A 27214-nucleotide genomic window follows, 5' to 3' on the forward strand; every position below is an offset into this window, starting at 1 on the left:
CAACATCCAAACACAACCTAAACGTAAATAAGTGTATTAGTATTGGATTATATTATGTAAATGTAAAATTTATATAAAATGATATGATTTTGTATTTGATTATTCTATTTAAAATTTATTTTTACATTAGATTATTTATTTATTAGTTAAAATAATAATAAAATATTTTAATTTAACAATATATTTTTTTTAATTTTTTTATTCTATTAATAAGGAGGGGAACTCTTTAAAAAATATATATATATTAATTATAGAAAATGCTTTTACTTTTATAAAAAAGCACTTTGGAACGCGAAAAGTCGTTTAAGTACGGCCGTAAGCAGATTGAAAGGATTGGGAATTGACTACCGGGGGGAGGGAGGTTACGTACGAGTTTAATCCTTCTCCAACCAGTCGGTCCATCTTGAAATTTTTTTTTTTTTTTTTAATAGGTTCTATCGTTTGCTCATGGTTTAGAACCACCACTGGCACCGGATCGAATATCTTAGGATGGAGTCGTGCTATATGTACATATTTTATGCATTTATTAAGTGATAATTTTATTATCGTATTTTCTTTAATTTAAACTTTAAATTTTAAATTTTTTATGATTTTCCATAGTCAACACGTTAACATATTTTCGAATAATTTTATTTACTTTTGTTTTTGTTTTTTTTTTCAATACGAACGTACAGGCCAAGACCGTGCACTCAAACGTACGGGAAAAGTCTTATTTTCGAAAAAATCGTAAGCTATCCATTTGCCCCAGCGCCCACATTTATTGAAGAACCACAATTATGCTTAATTACCAAATTGACAGTCAAAATGAGCGCATTCACATCACGTATCTTGATTGATTGAATATTTGCAAGACTAGTCGTTGCCTACCATTAATGCAGCTTCATACAAAGGTAAACAGGCAACTTAAGTAAGCGAACTAGAACTGGAAGATCATGAATATGCATGGCCCACATGATAAATCAAAGGGGACTGCATCAGTATATCATGCATGCATAGCCTCCAAACGACTTTTCTAACCTGTATCTCCGATGGTGGCTACAGCATTATGTCATTATATATGGGACGTGGTCTTCATTTGCCCATAACAATTAATTATCATTGACAGCTTAATTTCCTCGAACCAGCTTCTTCGATCCCTCGATGTCGTATCTTTTTTTCTCACGTTGATTTCAGAGGAAAAGATGTTTGGGAGTACTTTTATACCCAATTTGGGGCAGATTTTCATGAACAGCTGTGGACATCGGGTTGAGAACCTGTGGTCCTTCATGCAGCCACGCAGGCAGGTGCTATATTGTATACAAGAAAAATGATAAATACACAATATTTTATATAATAATATTTTAAAAGGAATGATGTTTTTATAAGATATCTTATAAAATTAACATAATTTTATAAATATATCTTTATTTTATAATATATTGTAAAAAATATTGTGAAAAGTGTTATATGTTTATCACTACTCATTATATACAAAGTTGAGAACTGGTACGGAAACAGCCAGTGCAATAATTTTTATTTAAAGAAATGGCGATTGAGATTGTAATATTTAAAATATAAAATAAATAATAAAATTTATCTTTTTTATTAATTTAAAATAATAAAATAAGTGATAATTTCATATAATATAAAATCAGAGGTCATGATCAAATCATGATTCTATACTTTACTACTATAAAATGATTTATACATATTTCAAATAAGCAAGTTTTGAGCATGCATTTATAAAAAAGTAGACTCAATCTTAAAAAAATATAAAAAAATATTATTTTTTAGTGAGACTTACTTTTTTATAAAGAACTTGCACAAGATTTGTTTATGAGATGTAAGATCTAATACTGTACATTAAAAGAATTTTAGAATTTAACGTATTATATCAATCAGATTTATTTTTATAAGATTTATTTTTAAGCGAAACAATTTTTCACTTTAGCTCTCTAATGCAGAAAATTAAAGTGGGCATGTTTTTCTTACAGTTGTATCAGATTAGCAAGATTTCTGAGTTCAGCTGGTAGGACTCCGCTAAAACAAGATTCTTCAGCTGGCTGTCACACAAAAAGAAATAAAAAATCCATAAAATAACTGAAATAAAAATATATCAAAGTTCTAGTACTATTTAGAAGAGGAAAACATCATCATGTGGTCATACATATTTTTGCATACTTATATAAATAAATATATATATATCTCATGTATACCACAACTATTAATATATATCAATATTGCTGAAAAGATAGCTAGACAGATATAAAATTCATGAAAAAAGTACTGATATCAACAAACATTTAGGTTTATGTTTATTAATTAAGGAAAATGTGGCTAGGGATATAGCAAAAGGAAAGCTCATACATGCTCGTGATTCCACAAACAGTGTCATTTTTTAGAGTGCAGTCGCATGTGACATTGCTTAGAATTTCGATACCGTCGATATTGGATATGTTGACACTTGTATCATGACAAAAATTCTCGTCGATCCTCCAATTTAAGTTCTGTAATTTTGTGGATATTGCTTCGAGAGGTTTCACTGTTGATCAACAAAATAAATTAGTAATCCGCATGTATATATGTATGTTAAATAAAATCTACGAATCATCCTGGTCAAAAGGAAATGAAAAGCACAAATTGAGAGAGAAAGAGGTAAGCTCACGTAATCTAAGTCTATATATTAAAAATGATTAATCAATAGTATAATTTAAATTTTGGTGGAATTATTATAAAAATTAAGAACATATATCTCTCTCCTAAGTATTCTATATATTATTTATATTCATCAGTAAATATAATAATTAAAATACCAGTCTTATACAGTAAAAAAAGGCTCATAAAAAAGAAAAAAAAGTTTAAATTAATTTTTAAAAAAATCTAGATAATCATGATTCAATCTTTTTATGAGTGATAAGATCATTTAGTAAACCTGCGATTATTCTTTTATACAGCGAAAATGGACAGAAAGTTTTTCTGCAGTATGCATGCATTGATTGAAGATAAGACCTGTAAGTACCTCTATTATTGCTAGTTGAGATAATCAACAACGACCTCAACTTTACAAAAAGTGATGTGAAATTGAACCAAAATGTCGCAAGTTGCTCTGGACTGGACAAGTACTACTAATTACTTTTGTTTTCAAAAGTAAAAAACAAAAAGTAAAGACTGTTTTCAAAATTAAAAAACGACAAGTAAAGAAATCAAACAGTATAATATTGACATGATAATATTTAGTTTTATAAAAAAATATTAATTATAAACTTCTTATATAAATTAATTTCAATCATTTTAGCAATAACATATATAACTTTTTTAACATGTAAAGTTTAAACTCAAGTTCCAATGATCCTCAATCAATAGTTATTAGGCCTGTTTAAATAGTGAATATGGTTCCTCTCATTTTATTTTATTATTATATTTTTTAAAATTTTTATATAAATTATAATAAATAATTTAATTTTTTTTTAATTTTAAAATAATCATAATATTAAATAATATAGACAAAAAGATGGAGGTCATTCTAAGAAATTAATATTAAATAATATCAACTGATCAATCGGCCGTCACTACAGTGACTGACGTGGACCCATATCACATGCATGCATATTGTTTTGTAGTTGCCGTACGTCACTACACTTGTACTGCTATCGTTATCCTTTCGCTATTCATGCGGAAGAATAATTCTAAATAAAGTAACGAAGTTCTGATAAATTTTATACAAATTTTTTATAAAATAAAGAGTCTTATTAATAAATAATACCTTTTTTAATATTTTTTTTAATGTAAGGTCTATTTTTTTATAAAGATTTATATAAAATTTATTTATTGAAAATTTATACAAATTATTTTTCTTTTAAATAATTGAGAAAAAAGGATCTAGAAAATGAGCGCATTCATCACACGTACCTTGACTGATTGAATAGCGCATTCATCACACGTACCTTGATTGATTGAATAATGCAGCTTCATACAAAAGTAAACAGGCAACCCAAGTAAGCGAGCTAGATCTAGAAGATCATGTATGTGCATGGACCACATGATAAATCAAAGGGGACTGCATCAGTATATCATGCATGGCCTCCAAACGACTTTCTAACCTCTCTTTGGATGCAGGTGACTATATATCATTAAGGGACGCGGACTTCATTTGCCAATAATAATTAAATATTATTGTCACCTTAATTTCCTCGAACTAGCTTCTTCGACCATGTATATCTTTTTTTCTCACGTTGATTTCAAGAAAAAAAAAATGTTTGGGAGTACTTGGGACAGATTTTCACGAACAACTGTGGACATCGAGTTGAGGACTTGTAATCCTTCATGTAGCCACGCAGGCAGAGACTATATAAAATAAGAAAACTCTTATTCATCGCTTCAATTTTCACAATATTTTCATTATTTTATAACGTGATATTAGATGATTAAAAACTATTTATTATATTTTATTTGTGAACGTATTATTAATTAATGTTACATTATAAAATAATGAGATTATGACAAAAAAATAAATGATGAATAGATTTTTTTCATAAAATAAATGGTCATTGGGCTCACATTTGATAAAATATAAAATAAATAATAAAATTTATCTTTTTGTGTTAATTTAAGTAGTGATTTCATATGTATAATAACATAACAGAGGTGATCCTAATCAAATTATCATTCTACATTTCATTAAATTAATTAAATGTTTCACTTAAAGGACCTCTCATTGAAGGAGAATTTGACACATGTAAAGAAAAATATTAAGATATAAAATAAATAATAAAATCTATATATTTCTATTAGTTTTAACCTATTTTATTCACAATCTATTCTCAGCAACCAACGTTGACAATTAGTCGCGATTTCCCAATTTTAGGCATTAAATTTGTAATTATAATATATTAAGAAAATGATATGATAACAACTATATATATCATAGTCCATTTACAACTTAGCATGTAATAATTATTTTTTTTTCATGTACTTTAAACTGTTAATAGGACAATAGTTTTGAATTAAAGTGAAAAGAAATAATTTTTTAATATGAAATTGTAGACAAATTGTGCAACTCATAAAGTCCTTACGGTCTCTCTCAGCTCGTCCCTATCTGTCTCCAACGAAAGGTCCTTCCTTGCATTTGCTCTCCAGTATTACTGCTTACGTCCCAATTCAATTCACACTGATCCTATCGTCTCTCTCTTATAATTCTCTGAACTCCTTCGTACTACTTATTCATGAGCCATTTGTGTACTGCTTTCACTTGTTAATTGGGTATGTTGTGAGGTTGGTATTTTCGTTGGAAAATAAATATGTTTCTTGTTCGGCTTCTTCTTCCAGCTTCAATCGTCATGACCGTTTGCTTTGCAACTTTTGCTTCCGGAGCCCCTGATCAACTGCCCCCTGATGAAGGTATACACACACACAGATATATCTCAAAGCCTTCTTTTATTTTTTATTTTTATCGATTGACATATATATAGTCCGTTAATCCAGGAGTGAATTTGATTAATTGGGTTTGCTTAATATATAATTGTGGAGTTTAATTTACAGTGCAAGCTTTACGTGACATATTCAATACGTTGGGGAAGAATGACGACTGGGACTTCTCTAACCCATGTAATAGTACTGGACTAACAACGGACGACATAAAAGAGAACACTGTTGCTGTTAACTGCAGCAACTGCCCCTTCGTCAATGGCACCGAGTCATACCGCGTTGTGGGCATGTACGTTGTCATCTCTCTTTCTCTGATATCTTAATGACGAGCTGTTTCTTAAGTCTCAAAATTTTCTTTTATAGGAAAACACATATGATTAACGTCAGAAAAACATTACAAATTGTTAACGTGATATGCTTAATTTATTTTACAGTAAAATGTATAATTCAATTATTTTTTCAAAAAAATAGTAACTAAGGCTTGCCCAAATATGCAGTGAGTCGCTGACACCGAATTACAATTATGTATGGTCCCGACTGTGTACCACAATTTTTGTTGATGTCTTTTCAACAATTGTTTCTTTTGAGCTGTACAAAATTGACCTGTTCATTCTCGCGCTCACACACGTACACACCTGTTAGATATCAATTGAGTAATATTAATGGTGATAGGCCATTTCATATAAACAAACAATAAAGTTTCAAAGTCATTCTCCTATCTTCTCAGTCAGCGACTCGTTCTGTCGGTAGGCTAGCTTTAGCGTTCCACGCTGAAAAGGATAATACCACGTATAAGTTTAAAAAACTACTAATTACACGAGTCATCGCTTACACATACTTTTATAAATTAATTCTTTTCATCTTAATTTAAAAAAATTTATTATTTTTTACAAATTTCTCATCACACCTAATATTTAAACAAAGTCTTATAATTTTTTTAAAGATAACACGACTGCTCCCCATCTTATTTTTCTTACCAAATAGTAATTCCTAAGTACGGTTTTATTAGTTGATTTTCAAAAAATAAGTACGATTTTATTAAGTTCACTTCTAAAAATATTATTTTTTAGTCATTATGTTCTCAAGTTAGTTTGTAAAGCACATTATTCACATTACTTATATAATAAAATTAAATTTAAAATTTAAAATTTAAAAATTTTTCTTTTAAATTAAATCAAGTAATATAAACACTTTAATAAATGTGTTATCCACGCTGACTTATTAATTATCTTCTTTTTGCATAACAAAATTAAAATCAAGCCATGTAAACACTTTAATAGATGTGTTATCCATGCAACCTTATTAATAGCTTCTTTTTCCATAAAAAATACATCTTTATTGGTTTTCATGTTCTTTTGATCTTACTTCATTGGCTAATTATAATTCAAAATAATGATATTTACAATCATAAAGTGTATAAGTGCTGTGTATTTTTTTTAAAATGAATGAATACTGGACCAACGCAAAAAAATTAATTTTTTAGAAGTAAATCTCGCTCTTTTTCAAATAAAATGCGTGACAATTACATAATCTATAATTATATCTAGCATTATCCTCCATTTATATATGCTATCCTATTTCATTATGTATATTACAAAATAGTTTCTTTATATAGAGATGCATGCTGTTTATTATAGATTTTGTCATGATCAGCAATTACACCTTTTGATATAATATATTTTAAGTAATTATCTATTTAAGTAGTGAAATCATTCAACGCATGTCACGTAAAGTATAATTGTATTTAATAAAATTAAAGATAAAGAAAAGTAGTATAACTCTTTAAATATGGCTATAGTCTTAAAAATCAAGATTTAGTTGCTATATATATATATATAAATGTATGTATGCGTGCATTGCGTATTGTGAAAGTTAAGCACAGTTATTGAAAAAATAGTAGTGATAGAGAAGTCTTTTACAACTATGTTTTAAATTGATGACATTTTTCTCCTACAGTTACAATTATGTTTTATAAAAACATTTTTGTCCTTATCATTCTCCTTTAAAAACAAACGATTTCCTACTGGAATTTCAGATTTCTCAAGGGACAGAGTCTATCAGGCACGCTTCCTCCAGATTTGGGGAAGTTACCTTGCCTGCAAGTACTGTAAGTGTAGTGTACGTGTATTGTTTTCTTTCGTCAACTAACTTACCTCTATATTAGAACTCATTTCTTCATCCCCCCTCTGTTATATCTGCAGTGACCTCTCTCGCAACTACCTTAACGGTTCAATCCCTCAGTCATGGGGCTCCGCGAAGCAACTGGCAGATATGTAATCCCACTCCCTCTTATATTAGAATAACGTTAGATATAAGAGTTAAATTCAAGTTTTAAATAGATAAATTTTGTACAAATTTTATAATAAAGAGTTAGGATTTCCTCTAAAAACCATTTCTCTATTGATGTGTCTGTTTAGATTAACGTTGTTCTCATGTAGATGTACGTAGCTAATTGTACGTTATATATTAATATATTATTATTATAAGTAATTATTCGTGGCTTTTAAGTTTAAGAACATATTTAATATTCAAAATATCTTCAAATTTTATGAATAATAGTGAACTAAAATATTTTATTGAATTTTAGAAAGAGAAAAATAAGATTTTGAATAAAAATATATTTTAAAATAACTATTACATTAGAGTTTATGAAAATGAATATATAGAGTTAATAAATTATTTGAATGTAATTTTTTAATATTATATATTTCGATTTTAACACAGTGGTCTTATCGCATGCAGTTCCCTTTTAGGAAACCGGTTAACGGGTCGTATCCCCAGAGATCTTGCAAAAATCACAACTTTGAGAAGCTTGTGAGTTTCGATCGCACCCATCTCGTTTCTATATTTTAACAGTTTTTTTAGAGGATTATTGTTAGCGAGCAATTCGGTTTTCTACTTCGTAGGACGGTCGAGTTCAATCAACTTTTTGGAAATCTTCCTCCAGAGCTTGGGAGTATGTCCTCCTTAGAAAAACTGTAAGATGAATTTCATATTCTCAATTGCGAGTTCCATCTCTCTTATTTGCAGCGAGAATTATTTAGATTGGATTTTCTGTAGAAAAAAAATGTGGAATCCTGATATTAATTGCTGATAATTAAGCCATTGGATGAATTACTTTTACTTGTATATTTATATTTATCTGTTGTTTTCGATCGTAGTAAACTCAGCTCGAATTATTTTACTGGGGAGCTACCTCCTTCTTTTGCAAACTTGATCTCATTGCAAGATTTGTAAGCTTCTAATTACTTTTTTCTATATCGAGTATTCCACGTACTGAAATTGCAAGTTATTAATTTTTGCCTTGTGAGATACCTATGACACTTTTTTTTTTGTCTTGTCCATCATTGATCAACCATAAATGCAGTCGGATCAGTGACAATCAATTTTCTGGACAGATTCCCAGTTATATTCAAAACTGGAAAAATCTCACTAAACTGTGAGACCTTATATATTCCTTAATTTTTTGAACTTTTGAAAAGATTTTGTTGTTATTATATTACGAAAATCTGTGTATTATCATGACTCATAAAATCCAAATATGGCAACAACAGATTTATTCAGGCAAGTGGTTTGAGGGGACCAATTCCTAACCTTGATCTCTTGGAAAACTCAGAAATTGAATTGTCAGTATGAATCCCTATTAATCTCACAGCTATATATGGAGATTGAACATATAATATGATTTGAACGACTATTCTTTGTTGAATTTTGACATACAGGAGAATCAGTGACTTGAATGGATCTGATCAAGCAACTTTTCCACTGAAAAACATTAACGTAACGAAATGGAAAATACTGTGAGTCTAATGTTTCAGCAGCATAATTTTTCAAAGTAATGTACGATCCTTATGGCTAGCTACTTTACTCAAGTTTTACATAATTACTTACTTTTTTTTCCAAGGATATTGAGGAATTGCAATCTTACTGGACGGCTACCCAATCCAATATTATCTCCCGCGGCTGAGACATTATTGTCAACCTTGTTCGTATAGTACTTCTTGATCATCTTCCACTTATTTCCCAGCCCGTTTTCTGATATATATTTTAGAAACCTTCGTGAAATTAATTGTACCGCTTGAAAGGACCGGAGTTGAATCTAATTCACTTAGTTATAAATTAATTCTCCTCATGCAGAGATCTGAGCTTCAACAGCCTAAATGGAAATATTCCAGAGAACTATGGAAGCTTACAAAAAGTAGAACGCATGTAAGCAATATGGAAAATGTTATAGGTCCTGACACATTGTGTACAGTTTTTTTTTTTTTTAATTTCATGATTAAAAAGTATTTTTTAATAATGTTGTCAATTTTTTTTAAATATTTAATAATATTAAAAAAAATGTATAAAAATAATAATAATAATAATAATAATAATAATAAAAAAGCTGACGGAAATACACGTACACTTGGACATGACATGCATTGTCGGGCGGTAGGCCTAGCATGACCCAAGCAATATCGTAGACAGAAATAGATTGATTTCATTCAAATTAAAGCTGACATCGCCTAGCTAAGTTTCGGCATAATATTGGGGATGTAAAAGGCCCATTAATTTAGAATAGACTGATCAATTAAAACGCGTGCCATGTATTATTATTGATTGATATATGTAGCGTTTTGATCAACGTGTTAAAAAAATTGCATCATGAGCTAGGTACCTGCATTAATGACTTAGCTCATCACATATATATAGATACTAATTTAGCCATTTCAATATGTTTAGAGATCATTAAGCTAAAAGTCTGAACTGATAAAAAGAGATAAATTTAATCTTTATTTTTTACTTGACAAGATTTGTCTAATCAGGAGCAAGTTTACCCGATGAACGCTGTAATGCACAAAACTACGTATGTAATTAATGATATTGCTGACTGGTTAATACTGATTCTGTACAGATACTTAACCGGCAACTTGTTTACTGGACCAATACCTCCTTGGATACTGGATAGAGGAAAAAATATGTAAGCTAATTGTCTGCCAAATTTCCGTATCTATATTTGAGCTTTCTTGGAAGAGTTTTGCTAAGTACAAGTGAGTTTGTGCACCATATCGCGTACCGATGATTTTTTTTATTTAAAAAAAATATTTTGAGAGAAGAAGAAAATCTCCTATATCATAAAAATTATTTTTATCTTTAATTCACATCGTTTTATTAAACATATACATTATATATTAATATGGGTGCACAAATTAGTGCATGAACTTGCTTGCAAGTAGATTTTTCCTTCTTGAAATTAATATTCATCAGTGTATCAATAAGAAGAGTTCACTTTGTGATGCTTTTTCCTTGATTTCTAAGCTCAAAGAAGAGTTTTTAGATCTAGCATTTGAAATGGATGAATGAAAAAATGTTCTCACCGAAACCAAGTTATGCACAATTTTACTAATTCGAATATCTCCTTTTAAATTCGAGACTCATATATTTGTATTATTGCTAGCTGTATTTGGTCATCCAAGTTGAAGGGAAAGAACATAATTATATATTAGCTCCTTACTGGTTTCGAATCGAAGGTTCTGGTATTTGTTTATGGGATTAGTAGCAAACATAATTATGACTATATATGAAGAAGATCATGATGATCATTTTAGGCAGTATTTTCCTAATTATATATTAGCTTATGATAATTAATTGATAAGCAGCATATCCCATTAAGAGTAATGGATTGAGATTGCAATTGTAAGCTGAATCTTTTGGACAATACACAGTAATGAACTATACGAAGAATAAGAAGAATAATTTGAATCTGATATCATCTTTCCAAGAATTTGATGATCTGTCATGTACAGTACTAAAGGTACTTGTGATAATTTGATCGTGCTGCATTACGGAAGACGATGAAACACATTGCTTCTTTTGTGTGCAGCGATCTTTCATATAACAACTTTACAATTCCTGATCAAGGATCGGATTCATCATCATCGAATTGTCAATATAAGGAGGGGTAAGACTTTCATCTAATAATATGAGACGCACATGCATGCATGGTCACATATACTCACTGAACTTTTATCTTGGTGTCATTTTACTCAGGATTAACTTGTTTGCAAGCTCTTCGATGGACAATGAAACGTAAGTATCAATCTGTTTTGTAAGTTTTTCTAAGGTCAACTTTCCTGTGATATATGACACAAATCCAATTTCGTTCATGTTATATATATTAATGCTAACTTATTGATCTGGACCTTCATTGTATTACGTACGTACCAGTAGCAATATTGCTTCGTGTTTGAGGAGCAGCTCGCGTTGTCCCAAAAGTAAGTTGAAATGTCATATACTTCCTCTAGAATAATGATAAATTCTCGTGGTTACATTTGGGTCATCAGTGGTATAATTTCTGATTAGCAATACGACATTCATGTTCTTAGCAAAACTTCTTACAGTTAGTAAATATATAGATTTTTAAAAACAAACAAAAAAATGACGTAGAAAAAAAAAGAGGTGAAAGATCATAGGTTGAAAACTCGTCTGAAATTGTAGAGGCCGTTTTCTTCCTTTACCCCCATTTTTCTTTTTAATGAAATTAGGCCTCATGTTTTGTCTACCCGATGAACACGTGTGGCTAAAATGTTGCTTTTTGTCTCAGATGGGTACATGCTTCATATAAATTGCGGCGGAGATGAAGTAACTGTTAATAAAAGTATTAAATTTGATGCTGATACAAATTCAGGGGGATATTCAAATTTCTTCCTCGCACAAAACTGGTCGTTTAGCAGCACTGGTCAATTCATAGACGATAAGCGCCCTAAAACAGCTTTCATTTTGTCAAATTTATCCAGACTTTCTACGAATACGACCAATCCCGAACTGTACATGAAAGCGCGCTTTTCTCCTCTCTCTCTTACTTATTATGCCTTTTGTTTGGTAAGTGGGAAGTACAGAGTAAGGCTCCATTTTGCGGAGATAGTGTTCACTGATGATGAAACGTATAGGAGCTTGGGAAGACGTGTATTTGATGTTTACATTCAGGTTAATTTCCTACTTAAACATTGTTGCTAGCACGAAACAATTGTTAATGCATGAACATGTAATTAATGGATTCGAACATTAATATATATTGTAGGGAGAGCGAAGGCTGAAGGATTTCGATATTGTAAAGGCGGCAGGTGGGGTTCGTAAGCCAAATATACAAAGTTTTGATGCTGACGTGACTAATAGTAGTACCCTGGAGATCCGTTTCTACTGGGCTGGGAAGGGGACAACTGATATCCCATCGAAAGGAGACTATGGTCCTCTTATTTCAGCCATTTCTATGGATTCTTGTAGGTTTTCTATTGAATATTGAGCTCTTGCATTCACTTCTAATGACCTGGTTTGCTCATGTATCTAATTAAGCTTTTGATTTTACTTTTCTTTCTGTGGATAATTTAAGGCAGCATGATGACGCACATACTTCATGGAACATGCCAAACTCATTAAATTCCATCAATTCGTTTTTTTATGGTGTTCATTTCAATATTTTCCTTTGTTTGAAAACAAATCATGCAGACTATTAAAATTCCAATCAAGTAGTGAAAGATCAAAATAATTGTGTTGATTTTTAACTACTTTTGAAACTGTCGGACAACGTCATACATTTCTTAGTTGGCTAGTTGATGATTTCTCCAATCAATTGCCTTGACAATATTGATCTTAGACTATAACCCTCCTAAATTTATGTATTTTCAATGCAGACTGTTAGAATAATATTATGTTAGAATATTACCATATTTAGAATATATTCATAATATTTTAGTATGTATAGTAATATGACTTATTTTCTACTATATTTAATTTATTGTACAAATTAATTAGTATCATTGATTTATTGTATTTCCATCATTTCTCTAGCTCCATTCACCTATAAATAGGGACACATATTATATATTCAACACTTCTCTTTTCTATATTTTATTTTATTTTTATTTTCTACTGATGAAATCCCTACAAGTATACCTACAGATGAAATCCCTTCAAGTATACCTACAGATGAAAGCCCTTCAAGTATACCTAAAGGGGTAGTGGCTGGAATTGTCGTTGCCGGAGCTTTTGTTATGATATTATTTATTGTGGCTATACTCTGGTGGAAAGGTTGTCTAGGACAAAGATCAACTGCTACTGAACATGGTAGTTTCAAGGCAACTATTATTGTTATTATCAAGCAGTTTTCCTTCTCTACAATCAATATATAGAAGTTTCATTAAAATATTTTTCATCTGTACCATAAGGAATATTGTTAAGAATTCTTCTAGTTTCCTAGAGATACTTGCCTATCTAACTTGGCACCTTCCACAGATTTAAGAGGCCTAGACCTGAAAACTGGAACATTCACCTTAAGGCAAATCAAAACAGCCACAAACAACTTTGATGCGGCGAATAAAATTGGGGAAGGTGGTTTTGGTTCTGTTTATAAGGTATAGCGGAGAAAATAATTTCCTTTGATTGATGCGAGTTGAACTCCTCTTAATTGTAGCTCTTTATTTTTGAAGTGTCATTGTTTAAGCATGAAAAGAAGTTTATGTTTTCTGTATAAGTGCAGGGCCTTTTGTCTGATGGCACCATGATGGCAGTCAAACAGCTTTCTTCCAAATCAAAGCAAGGAAATCGTGAGTTTTTGAATGAGATCGGCATGATTTCTGCTTTGCAACACCCTCATCTTGTAAAGCTCTATGGATGCTGTGTTGAAGGAAACCAATTGTTGCTGGTATACGAGTACATGGAAAATAATAGTCTCGCTCGTGCTTTGTTTGGTATAGTTTTATCTTCATGCACGTAATTACTTTGTTTACTTGTAAGGGTATTAGTTTACATGCAATCAATGATAACATGCATGTATCATGTATGCATAATGTTAATCCTAATTAAATGCTTTCTATTAACTTGATTGATTGAAGGGCCAGAAGAATATCAATTACAATTGGATTGGCCAACAAGACATAGGATTTGTGTTGGTATAGCAAGAGGTTTGGCCTATCTCCATGAAGAATCAAGATTGAAGATTGTCCATAGAGACATCAAGGCTACTAATGTCTTGCTTGATAAAAATCTCAACCCTAAGATATCCGACTTTGGTTTGGCCAAGCTTGATGAAGAGGATAATACCCACATCAGCACCCGAATTGCTGGAACTTAGTGAGTTGTATTTTATAATGCACCAAAGACTTTTGTTTTAAACGAAAAATAAAAAACACTTAGAAATGATTGCCGTTGATTATATAGCAATGTTAGAAATTCCCGATGTTGAAAACGCCACATGATGATCTGTGATTTTGCAGTGGTTATATGGCACCTGAGTATGCGATGCGAGGCTATTTAACTGACAAAGCAGATGTTTATAGTTTTGGAATAGTCGCCTTGGAAATTGTCAGTGGGAAGAGCAACACGAGTCATCGGCCTAAGGGGGAATCTCTACAGCTTCTTGATTGGGTGATTTCAATCACTTTTTGTCTTGCATTTCTTGCTTTTACACTCTTGGTTATTTTTATTTTCTTGTGTTTGCTAATATTAAAAATGTGGACTAGCTAGGGAAATATTTCATGATAAATATAAAATATCCAATTGCCACACTTGCAGAGCAAGAATGAAGAATCAACTCCGTCTTCTATTATCTGTTTCCCGAGTACTTTTTCTAGGAGTACAAATTCCTTACCAATATCACGTTGTTACTGATTTCTCAAGTCAAAAAGAGCTATTTTCCTCTGTAATTGGTAGCTTATTCTATGATTTGTTTATGCAGGCACTTGTTTTAAAAGAGAAAGGAAATCTATTGGATTTGGTTGATCCAAGATTAGGTTCAAACTACATGAAGGAAGAGGTTATGCGTTTGATTAATGTGGCTCTCCTATGCACTAATGTTTCTGCAGCAGTTAGGCCTACCATGTCCTCAGTGGTGAGCATGCTTGAGGGCGACGCTGTTATTCCTGAGTTGGGTCCAAATTTAAGTATCATAGATGATGAAATGAAAGTGAAGGCACTGTGGGAGCATTTTCAAGATAAGAAAGAATCGAGTAGGTCGGAAAATAGCCAGACCCAAAGTTTATTAACGGATGGTCCATTCACGGGTTCTTCTACATCCGCTGTTGATCTATATCCAATCAACGTGGATTCTAGTTATTGGGAGAAAAGAGTTTAGATAAATGAGCAATATTGCTGATCTTCATGCTTAGTTTGCCGTCTTTAATCGTGCATTAATATTATTGTGACATATTACTTAATAAGTACCTCTCTTGGATTCTGTGGCGTAATAAATGTGAGTTGCTAGCATATCTAGGCATCTAAAAAACCGTAAACTTTTATATGTGATACTGATATGAGATTATATTTGAATTGGGACATAATCTTTATGTTTTACAATTTACATTTCCTGATTTTCATGTTTAATTTCCCCAATGATATTGCATTCTGATTAGATTTTGTATATCTCGTTGGTCCATAAAATCAAAAGGTTTATAGCCATACCTGGCAATTTTTGACGCATCGACCCCTTTTGGTTTTTCCGGATTATAAGATAAAAAAATATTTATGAATTTGAAAAATACATAAATTCTCCCTAAACTATCATTTAATTTCTAAATCACTCCTGATACTATAAAAAACTAGTTAGGGTAACGTGAGCTGCACGTATGCCCAGTTGTCTACCTGCATTAAATGCTGTGAAATGTATAATAGACAGCAAAATATGACTAACTTCAGATATAATCATCGTGTAAAGTAAATCATCATATTATCACAAGCAGCATATGAGTAAGGATTTTTGACTAAATCATTTCTCTTTTTATCTCATATTACAAACCCTAATATCAATGATTATATCCAATAATATTTTTACGAATTTCAGATAAAATAACATATAATGAGAATCTTGGATCTTGTTAGGCAGCAAACTCAAGAATTGAATGCACTTAAATGAAATGTAACATCCATAAGCAAATTAAGACTATTTCTTTTACTAAAAATAAAATATTGTTTAGTTAAGCTTACCAAAATCTCTTATTTAAAAGGCTAATGTTTCTATAATATTAAAAAATAATATTCTAACAATATTTTATTTAACTTTCAATTTTTATTTCAACTAATCTCATCTCAATTAGGATCTAACCTATAAAAAAAAAAAAAAAACCCTCAGTATCCAAACTCACCTAATCTGCAAAAGAGCAAAAATATAAGAGAACCAGATTTGATGAGAAAAACAGAAAAAGAGAGAGAGAGAGAGAGAAATTGATAAAAACATTATTCATCCCTTACTTATTTTCAAATAAAAATCTATTTGAAAATAGATTTTTTTCCAAAATTTTCATATCATATCTCATCTCCTTTTTAAATATAACTGAAATACAAAACTTTTAAAATAATCATTACAACTTTCTCAAAATTTCAAATTTCAAATAAAATATAATTTATCTTTTTAAATTTCAAAACAAAAATAATATTATAAAATTATAATCTAAGTGTCTGCTAATATTTTAATTTTCTAATATTTTTTATTTAACTCTTTCTCTCTTTCAATTATTTTTTATAAAATTTTATCTCACCTAACTCTCTCCAACATTATATAAATTTTCAGAGAAGGAAAAAATAAAAAATGTTCTAATATATATTAACATATTCTAGACCATATTATTTAGCACTACAAATAATGTTAAATTATTGCGTTAATTCAAAGGTAGTTTAGCTCTTAATTTAAGAATGCAAACCATATTATCTTAATTTATTTTAAAAGTTTTCATAACTCTTTTTAATATTACTAAAACAGAAACACTATAAGAAATCATAACAATGAAAAACATTACTTTATTTAATATTTTCACACTTGGCTAAATAAAATAGCAATAATGACATATTATATTTTTAACAACTATGAGATAACAACCGTTATACATCAAATATTTTCCTCTACTTCTAGATAGACTCGTCAGCTAAAATTAATGAGAATATTAGTAATTGCATAATTTTAACAATTACTATGTTATATTTATCATGTAAGGAATGATTATTTAAAATGATGAGATAAAATGATTTACCGTGGCTATGAGATGCTCATGTTTTTGCAATTATAACACACAAATTTTTCGTTGCAGTCATATCTAGTTACTTTATTACAATTTACACGGGACATGTAATGGAACTTCAAGGTGAAGGAGATGTTGCCAATCTGGGTTGTGAGAGGCCTCCGGTGTCCCTTGAGATTGACTGTGTGCATTGGTGGCTCACTGTGTATCGTAAATTTCAGATGAGAGTCGTCCTGTGAGTTATCTCTTTTGTATAAAAGCTTCACTCCCTCCTAAATCATGTGTACTTTATTTATTTATTTACTTACATAAGTAAATTTATTAATTATCACTATCATGCTCACTGTTCAAAAAAAATTATCGCTATCACTCAAAAATCAAAGAATTCAATAAAGAAATGAATTATTACTGATTTTTTTTGTCCCTCCCTCTCTCTTCAATGTTTGCATTCTGAAAAATTGGAAATAACATTTCATTATTTTTACATACTTTAATAAAATATTTTAATATGTCAAATTTATTTTAGGGTATTTATTGTATTATTTGGTATGATTTTTTATTTTTTGCAATAAATAATTGCTTAAAGTAGGTGGGATTATGCCGTAGAAATGATAGCTCCCGAGAAGTAGGACAACCACGTAGAAATTTTTTTAAAAATAAATTTATACATTTATATAATAAGTTAAATTTATTATTTAAAAATAAAAATATATATATATTTATAAATCATTTAGAAATTCTTTCCCTCAGCTTCTTAAGATATTATTTAAGTTAACTGTTTCATCATTTGGTGGGGTTCAACACTTTTATTGTATGAAATTATGAATCATCGAATACAATTAAAAGATATCTATATTCTATTTTTCTTTTTTTTTTTTCTTTTTGTTTTTAAGAAAAAAAAACAAAATCACAATAGTTTCTAATATGCATTGAAATGAATTAAGTGCAGGAAATAATTAATGTGGGCATGCATCGTTTAGGCTGAATTAAAATTAAAGTGAAGAATATAAGATTTGGAGAAGATATTTCTTTTTTTAAAAAAAATAAAAAATAAAAAACGAAGATAATTCCAATAGCTCTAGGCCTTGGACTCACCATTCGATAAAATGTTGAATCAAAAAGATGAATTCAATAAAGTAATAGTAGTGGTACATCCTCGAGGGATGTAACTCGAGAACCCACCAAGAAAGGTAGAAAAAAGTTTTTTAATTTTTTTTTAATTTTTTTAATTTTTTAATTTTATATTCTTAAATATATTTTTTAAAATAAAAAAATTAACAACATTACTAAAAAAATACTTCTTTCACTAAGTGAAAAAAAAAAAAAGAATTGGAACACAAATATAATTTAGCACTCCCCTGTAATATAATTTTTAAAAAATGTAAAGAGATTCTTTCAAATGTAACTTTTTTTTATATTTGATTTCTTATTTTGTATTTTGTTACATGAATTATGGAGAGGAAATTATTCATCATTATAAACCTTTTAAATTAATTTCTCTATTTTGTTATTATTTTTTGTTAAAAAAATATAATATTTAAATGATATAAAGAAAAAATAAATAAATTAATATATAGTATATTGTAAAAATTAATAAATAAAATTAATAAATAAAATTTGATAATATATCTTAAAAGATAAAAAAAAAATCCATTAAAATTGCAAATTTAATTATTTTAGTTAATCTATTATTGACATTGGAAGAAGAGAAAGATAGATACATGCGAATTATTTATCTTTATTTGATCTATTATTGGTTAAATAATAGACCAAATTAATTAAAAAAAAAAAAAACTCTGAAATTCACTTGCTATTGGATACAGGAGGCGTTAGGGGGAGAAACACCCGTGAGAGAGTGAGAGAGCGTGGGGGAGCTGGGTGGCTCTGCTCGGCATGGGGGTGGCTAGGGGAGGTCTTCGGTGGGAGGAGGAGCTTCTGGTGGTGGTACGGTGGCCGTGGGAACAGCTGAAGGCGGCGCTAGGGGGGAGAAACCTGTGGGTTTCGTGCGTGGCATAGGGAGGAGATACGGGCTTTGGGTCAAGGGGAGGAGGAAGGGGGAGGTCAGGGGAGCCCGTGGTGGTGCTCGGTGGAGCTGGAGGCTGACGACGGCGGTGCCACGGCCGTGCAAAGTGAGGAACCCGAGAGGAGAGAGGGGCTCCAGTGGGGGAAGAGGGACTGCCGTGAGGGGCTGGGTTCGGTGGGATGGTGCTCGCCGGTGTGAGGGGGAGCTGCCGTGGTGGTCGGTGACATCGCTGGTGCCGCACGGCGGCGCGGGGAGAGGGCTGTCGTCTACGGGACACCTGGGCAAGGGGAGAGGGGCTGTCGTGGGACACCTGGGCAAGGGGAGAGGGGCTGTCGTGGGACACCTAGGCAGAACGTGAATTTGGGATAAAAGCAGGGGTAAAATGGGAATAAAAAGTGTTAGACGAAATACTGTTCCTCCAACCTTTGCACTTTATATATAAGTAGATATATATGTATAATTAATTTACCGCATGAAATGTAGTGTGCCAGCCAGCCTTAATTTACATGCAATCAAGTCCCAATTCCAAGTACGTACTACTGATCATTACTATTAGTATTTACCCCTAATGCGCATGACCAAATTATATGTACTTAGAAATATTTGGAAAAATAAATCACAGTAGTTCCAACTGATCATTACCCGGTCCTAAATATATTATTATAAGTTCTACAATTAAATTGATGCACTGTTTGATTAATTTCAGAAGTTAAAATCAAAATTAACTGAGTCATGATTAGGACCAACATTAATGATCGTTTAGATGCCGTTTTGAGTATGTAAAAAAATTGTTAGTTGAGAAATGATCAGTGTTTGGTCCATATATATATATACATTCATAATGTCCCAACAACAACAATATTAGAAACCGAAAAGAGATTGTTAAAGAGAAAATGTGTTTCTTTTGCCTTCGAGTACGCACTCGGCACTAGATTACCAAAATACACATGCGTGTGTGACATATATATATATATATATATATTTATATATATATACACATGCACATATATCTATTCTCTATTATCTATTATCTATTTATTATCTATTATCTATTATATAAGCGGCTATTGAACCGCTACAGTAATAAACAGTAAATTCTTGTCCATCCGTTTCTTCTTCCGTTCTTTTTGTATTTTATCGATTTTGACCTGCTATTCAATACTTAGGTACTGTGCATTTTCCATAGATTTAGAGGTATAATTGTCTTTTGGTGGTCGGCAGCGTGTTTTTTTCCAGTCTTTTATCTTTCGTATTTTCTCTGCATCTTCTCTTTCCTCTTCTCAAAGCAAATTTTATCTCGTCTTCTCTCTTCTTTGCATTTTCTATCTTCTGATCTTCGTGCCTTCATTTTTTTTGTTGAGCTTTATTTTTTCAGTGTTAGTTTATTTTTCCTTTCACTTCGTTGTTATAGTGTTTCCGTTTGTTAAAACCCTAAAGTTGTTTATTTCTTCTCTCTCTTCTTTTCTCTTTTTCCTCATTTCTCTTCTTTGAAACACCCCACCCCGAGCCCTCTCTCCTTCTCTGCAGCCGATATCGCCGAACGAAGGTCATCGCCGAACTAATCTCCTCCACCACGCCTTAGATGTGGCCGATTTGGACCCACTGCAGCTCGACACTCAGATCTGCCACCCACTGCAGCTCAGCACTCAGATCCGCCATGGATCTCAACCAGCCACTTAGATTCGCCGTCGCATGGCGTCCTCCTCACTCACGCCGTGTCACAGTCGATTTTTCCCATATCTGTTACCCTCTGCCTCTATCTCTCCCGTGGCTGGCACGGGTTCGCTTCCAGTGATCGCACATCAGTAGTAGCGGAGCAAGCCAGACAGCACGGTACTGCAAAGACCAACAAAAATATACCCAGCACCGTGGAGAGGTGGATTCTGTCGAGGAACATGCCCATGCAGCCCTTGAGGTAGATGACAAAACTGAATGAGTTGATCTGCTGAGTACTTCACAAGTTGATTCGATTCAAGAACATCTGCATGCAATCGGGGTAAATTTCATTTTTCCATCCTAATTTTTCGTACTTTTTGCATGTTGACCAAGAAATACCGTCGTAATATCAGCTTCTAGAATAGAGTATTTATTGGATTTTGGGAACTAGGAGAGGGTCAATATGAAGAAAAAAAAATAAGAAAAAAAAATAAAAGAAGAAAAACAATCTTTACATAGAGACCATTTTTCTCCTTTAATGAATAATAAGTAATGCAATAATCATTGATTTGGTTATCCAAAAAAAAAAACTTGTGTTGTAATTTGAATTAGATGTTAGGGTGGTGGAGTTTGGAGGTGATTGTTTGACTGACCCCATTTTTCTTTGTTTGGCTACCTTTCCTCATGGTCTCAAATTACTCAATTGTGAGGCGAAACTGGAGAAATTCTGGATTGAATGTTCACGAAAGATATGGGTAGTGCTGTTTAATTCAATGAAAACGAAGGATATTCTAGCTTCCTATTTATTGAATGAGGATAATGCTCGAAATGATGTCTGATATGGTTTGTTTGAATTTTGTGATCTGGAGTTGTTTCAAGTATTTTGAAATTGAGTACATGATATAGAATCGACCAAGACCTGAAATTGATGGTCGACCATTTTAGTTTCATTTTCAAGTGAAAAACATGTTGGATTTGCAAAGAACTTTGGAAAAATTAATGGGAAACATTGAGGCAGGGGTTGAATCTGGTGCACAGTTCTGCTTTTGATGCTTTTGAGGCCCAACAAGGTATAAAATTTTTTGTACTTTGCTTAATTGTGTTAAGCCCTTATCTTAATTTTGGAACTTATGGTTCATTTTTCCTTTTGATCTCAGATTCGTTTGTAGGTTTTTCTTTTTGCAAGACTTGTTCTGGACTGAAGTGTTTTTGGGGAGGAGATTTTGGTCTTGAACAAGTGCTTTTATGCTTGAAGGTTGTTGACTACCAAATATGTGGTGACCCTAATTCTATACTTCGTTTTGCCTTTATTTAGTTTATTGATGAAGGTAATGTGTAGTTATATGGTGCATAGTTAAAAGTTCTTTGAGCGGTGATTAATTGTGATGATGACTTAATCAGTGGCTCTGTTCATTGCACAGATAGGTTGGTGCCCAATATATTTTTAAATGTAATTCACAGTCTACTAGAATACTCCTGAATTTTCATTTTTAAGGGGTAAAATTTTGTGATTCCTCTCCTTATTCCATTATTCAAGATATATTTTCCATGGTCTGAAAAATTCAAGCATTCATATGGATTCTTGATTGAATGCATGCTTATTATCTCCTTTCTTTTCTAACAAAGTTTTTGGCTTGAATGGATTGTTTGTTCATGGCCATTGTTTTGGGCTCTCTTCATCAGTTTTTTACTTGGAACTGCTTATTCTATAGATCTGAGTTGGTTTAGCTCGCATATAAATGATTTGAATTCTTTTGGATTCTGTTTGTTTTGTCTGCTGTTTTATAACTTGTATTTGTTTCAAGTTGCATAATTTGATTACCTTTTTATTTTTAGATTCAATCTCTTTTTATTTTGAAGTAGGTGATCTTTTTCTATTTTCAGCTAGGTGTTTCTTTTGTATACGTCCTATCTAAGCTATGTCTTTTGAGTTCAAAAAAATTCTCAGTTACTTATAAAAAAATATGACAGAAAAAAAAAATTACTGATAAAAAAATATATTATCAGATTCAGAACTCAGATACAAGTTATAATGCGAACAATATGCAATTTTTGTTTTGCAATTCGTAACATGCTCAGGACCTCGTATCATAGGTATGAGAAATATGATATATGTTATTGTACAAAGTTTGATCTTTTTTTTTTGTTGTGCAGATCTATAGTTTTATTCTAATTTTTAGAATCTGGATTTATTTTTACATTAAATCCCAGATCCAAGAGATCTTACCTCAGATTAGTGCAGAATTTGTAGAGACCAAACTACTAATTAAAAGATGTCAAAGACATAGGTTGGTGGCCAATGTATTTTTAAATGTAATTCACAGTCTACTAGAATACTCCTGAATTTTCATTTTTAAGATGTAAAATTTTGTGATTCCTCTCTTTATTCCATTATTCAGGATACATTTTCCATGGTTTGAAAGATTCAAGCATTGATCTGGATTCTTGACTGAATGCATGCTTATTGTCTCCTTTCTTTTCTAACAAAGTTTTTGGCTTGGATGGATTGTTGGTTCATGGCCATTGTTTTTGGCTCTCTTCATCAGTTTTTTACTTGGAACTGCTTATTCTATAGATCTGAGTTGGTTTAGCTCGCATATAAATGATTTGAACTCCTAAGATAGCTGTATGGTCCAGTTGTGTTACTCTTATATGATGTCTATCTATAACCTGAGCCATAATAAATTTTTTCTGCTAATGCATTCTCTTGTAACAATAATATTAAAAATAAACTGTTTCTCCAAAATTTAGAGTGAAAACGTGCAAAAGAATCCAGCATCTTTGTTATTCTCACCCGTTCACATGTACAAGGCATGTTGAGTATATACATCTGTATTTATAATCAAAACTTCATTTTCCCACTGGCCTTTGACCAATGGCAATGACCCCTGTACCTCGGGGGTAAGAGCTGAGCTGGATTTCCCTACCTGTCACCTAGAAAAAAAAAAAAAACTGGTATTTTTCAATGAGCAGATAATTTATTAGGTATTGCTAAAGGAATATGACCCAGTGGTTTGCTGAAGGAAAGTGTATTTTCCATTGTTTTGTTTGCTTGTTATTACTTTTTTTGGTGAGTTGGTTGATGTGCTCTTTATAATTGTTAGGATTTGTGATTGATGATTGAATTTTCATGTGTATAAGCTTTGTTTTCTTTTAGAGAAAATACAATTTCCATCCTTCAGCTAATAGGTGTTTCACATATTGCACGCTTCAACTATTAAAACTTGAAAAAAGAAACTCTTTTCTCAGTTCTGCCTATTGAATGAAAATGGGGTGAAAATAGGGCGACATGACACAATCTTGATCTTCGAATATTGACTAAGGGTGTACATTCCAATTTTTTAGTACTTTTGAGGGTGCAATATCAATGTTGTAATTTGGAGTGCAATAACGGAAACTGTTGATATTGACAGGATGTTCAAAAAGTTCCTCTGCATAATAATTTGATGATTAAGAGGTCGTTGCCAACCATTGAGAAGGTCAAGAGGAGTTCTGATGGAAGAGCTGCGGAAGTAAGTAATATGTTAATATTTTTCATGATTAGATATGATTTTCTGTGGACAATTTTTTTCGTTAAAAAAAGATATGATTTTCTGTCTATATAAATAATAAATAAGATAGAAGTGAAATTTTTGTTGTTTAGCCAATTTAAGTCTCCTACAACTTTTAGTGCATAGGTTGTAGACCTGAGATTGTAATTTTCTATTTTCAGTTTTTTTATTTTTATTTTTTATAACATTTTTTCATTTTCATATTAGGATAAATTTCTTCTTTTTATGATTCTCTTCATATGTATAGGTCATGAAGATTGCACAGGACTGCACTCAGAAATCGTTGCAATTTATACATGAAAGAGGAATTGCTCACCTAGATGTCAAACCTAATAATATTTATGTAAATAATGATGTTTATAAACTTGCTGATTTTCAATATGCAATTCTCATGATAAGAGCTTGCCAATTGAATGCTGAATTTGTATGTTGTTCAATTTATGTAAAGAATGTGTTTAATTAGGTGGTGTTTCGAATGTCTTTGATCATGACACATAATTATTAATTATGCCACAAGCCAGCTATGCAGCGTTTTGAACTAATTTTTTTGTTAAACTTGCATTAAACAAATTTAGCAAAATGATCAATTTGCAAAATTTGTATTAAATTATGATATATTTTGAACTAATTTTTTTAATCTATGCAAACATCTAAGTGTTATAGTTTACTAACCTATCACTATTAAAAATTATTTGCTAAAATATGTATTTTTATGCATTAAATTACTCATTAATCAATTTCTTTTGTACAAGATCATATAATTTTTGTTAAGATAATTTTTATCTAACTAGACAAACGTGCTTTGCACGTTGCTACCGTTATATATATATATATATGTATGTATGTTTGTGTATTTATATTTATATATATATATATTTCTGCATCATTCTTTCCACACCTTTCAAGTCCTAATTAACTATTCTCTCTCTCTATAGATCTCTCTCAACACAAGCACCTACACCGCGTACGCCATGAAACATTGGATTAAAAGCTTTTTTTTTTTCGCTTTTGTCATGTTACTCGTTTCAGGCATTCGCCATTAATGCAATTCCAAAACGGAGCCATTGGATTAAAAGCTATTGTTCATTTGCTTTTGTCATGTTACTCTTTTCAGGCATTCGCCATTAATGCAATTCCAAGATGGGTTCATGATGATTCCTATCCTTTGTACAACTCAACATCCTGCCCCTTCATTATGAAAGAATTTGACTGCCAGACAAATGAGCGACCTGATACTGATTATCTCAAATATAGATGGAAGCCTCGCCGTTGTAAATTGCCAAATTCAGTCGGTACCCATATATGCATGCATTAATAATATGTGTGCATAATTCCATCACAAACCTGCATCTTGTGTCCATGATCTAATGTCCTAACTGCAGGCCGGTACATAACGTCCGTCTTAATTTATATATATGATCATTTTTTGCATGTCTTGTACATATGCATGCAGATTCAATGGTCGGGATTTCTTGAGAAGGTTTAAGGGGAAGAGAATATTGTTCGTAGGGGACTCTCTAAGCCTTAATCAATGGAAATCTCTCACATGCATGATGGCTTTCTAAATCTTTCTTCCAAGTACCGAAGCTATTAAAGTGGTACATGGATAAGTTTTATGGTCATTTCTTCAGGAACAATAGTATTCATGCTGAGCAAACATATAATGAAGTGTATTTTGTGTGAGGAGCTTGTTGGTGAAAGGGGTATTTATGCAACCAAGAAGAGAAACAAGAAAAGTATATTTATGTACTGATTTGAAGTGTATTAATGAAGAATGGTTTGGATCTTTTCTGTATTTTTTTGAATAATTTTCTGAATGCTTGTAGACTTAAAAATGAATGGAAATAGAAAGAAATGAGAAAAGAAATTGAATGCTAGAGAAATGAGTGCAAGTAATGTAGAGATTGCAGTAATATCAAAACAAGTGACACAATATGTCAAACACTTGGGCTACAAGAATGTTTCCTCCTTTTTCAAACTCTAATTAAGAGGTCTAACTCTATAACTCAATTGTCAATCTTGTCTAAACATTAACAATCGGAAAATGAAGATTTACCACCAGATTTTCAGTCTAAAGTATCTATAGAGTGCAAATAAATTTACTATGAATACTAACCATGAAAAATCTTGAAAATATTACCAAGTTTTTGTTGTGCCTTACGTTGACAGTAGAACAAGAACAAGAGTTTTTGGTTTTGACTTATCTCAACAAAATCAACTTGCAAAATTATAAAATGGATTTTTATCATATCATAAACACTCTAATCAGTAATTTAGTGCAAGAGAGTCCATATCTTGTAGCTCACGCTGTAAACTTAGCCTAACATCATTCTCTCAAGAAAATAGAAATTAAAACAAGTAAACTGTTTTGTGCATAACAAAACTGTTGAAAAAATCGAGAATCTCCACAGCTGATAAAATAAATTCCTCTAAAGAAAACAAAAGTCTGAAACCGAAAATCCCCTCGTAGAAAAGCGAACTAAGAAACCCCAGAAAAAAATAAGATTGCCGAAAAAAAAAAAGAAGAGAAGAGACCCGCACGGAGAAATGCTCTTTTTATACTCTGAGTGCCCCCCGTTTCAGCCTTTGCATTT

At 31.4% G+C, this 27214-nt stretch overlaps 1 protein-coding gene across 1 annotated transcript in view; it reads left to right on the forward strand.

Moving 5' to 3' along the window:
• The window catches only part of LOC109014842 (probable leucine-rich repeat receptor-like serine/threonine-protein kinase At3g14840), a 61160-nt gene extending 45515 nt beyond the window's left edge, over window positions 1–15645 (forward strand). Inside the window, exons 3-24 of the mRNA XM_035693719.1 lie at window positions 7439–7510; window positions 7605–7676; window positions 8146–8217; window positions 8310–8381; window positions 8565–8636; window positions 8771–8842; window positions 8958–9029; window positions 9126–9203; window positions 9308–9388; window positions 9541–9612; window positions 10301–10366; window positions 11270–11347; window positions 11437–11475; window positions 11614–11660; window positions 11990–12372; window positions 12467–12665; window positions 13345–13509; window positions 13678–13796; window positions 13922–14132; window positions 14277–14514; window positions 14658–14808; window positions 15119–15645. Of these exons, the coding sequence (XP_035549612.1) occupies window positions 7439–7510; window positions 7605–7676; window positions 8146–8217; window positions 8310–8381; window positions 8565–8636; window positions 8771–8842; window positions 8958–9029; window positions 9126–9203; window positions 9308–9388; window positions 9541–9612; window positions 10301–10366; window positions 11270–11347; window positions 11437–11475; window positions 11614–11660; window positions 11990–12372; window positions 12467–12665; window positions 13345–13509; window positions 13678–13796; window positions 13922–14132; window positions 14277–14514; window positions 14658–14808; window positions 15119–15514 (2827 nt within the window). The 3' untranslated portion in view covers window positions 15515–15645. The remainder of the gene's footprint in view (window positions 1–7438; window positions 7511–7604; window positions 7677–8145; window positions 8218–8309; window positions 8382–8564; window positions 8637–8770; window positions 8843–8957; window positions 9030–9125; window positions 9204–9307; window positions 9389–9540; window positions 9613–10300; window positions 10367–11269; window positions 11348–11436; window positions 11476–11613; window positions 11661–11989; window positions 12373–12466; window positions 12666–13344; window positions 13510–13677; window positions 13797–13921; window positions 14133–14276; window positions 14515–14657; window positions 14809–15118) is intronic.
• Window positions 15646–27214: the final 11569 nt, after the last annotated feature.

Source organism: Juglans regia, chromosome 9, assembly GCF_001411555.2.
Source record: "Juglans regia cultivar Chandler chromosome 9, Walnut 2.0, whole genome shotgun sequence".
Lineage (NCBI taxonomy): Eukaryota > Viridiplantae > Streptophyta > Magnoliopsida > Fagales > Juglandaceae > Juglans > Juglans regia.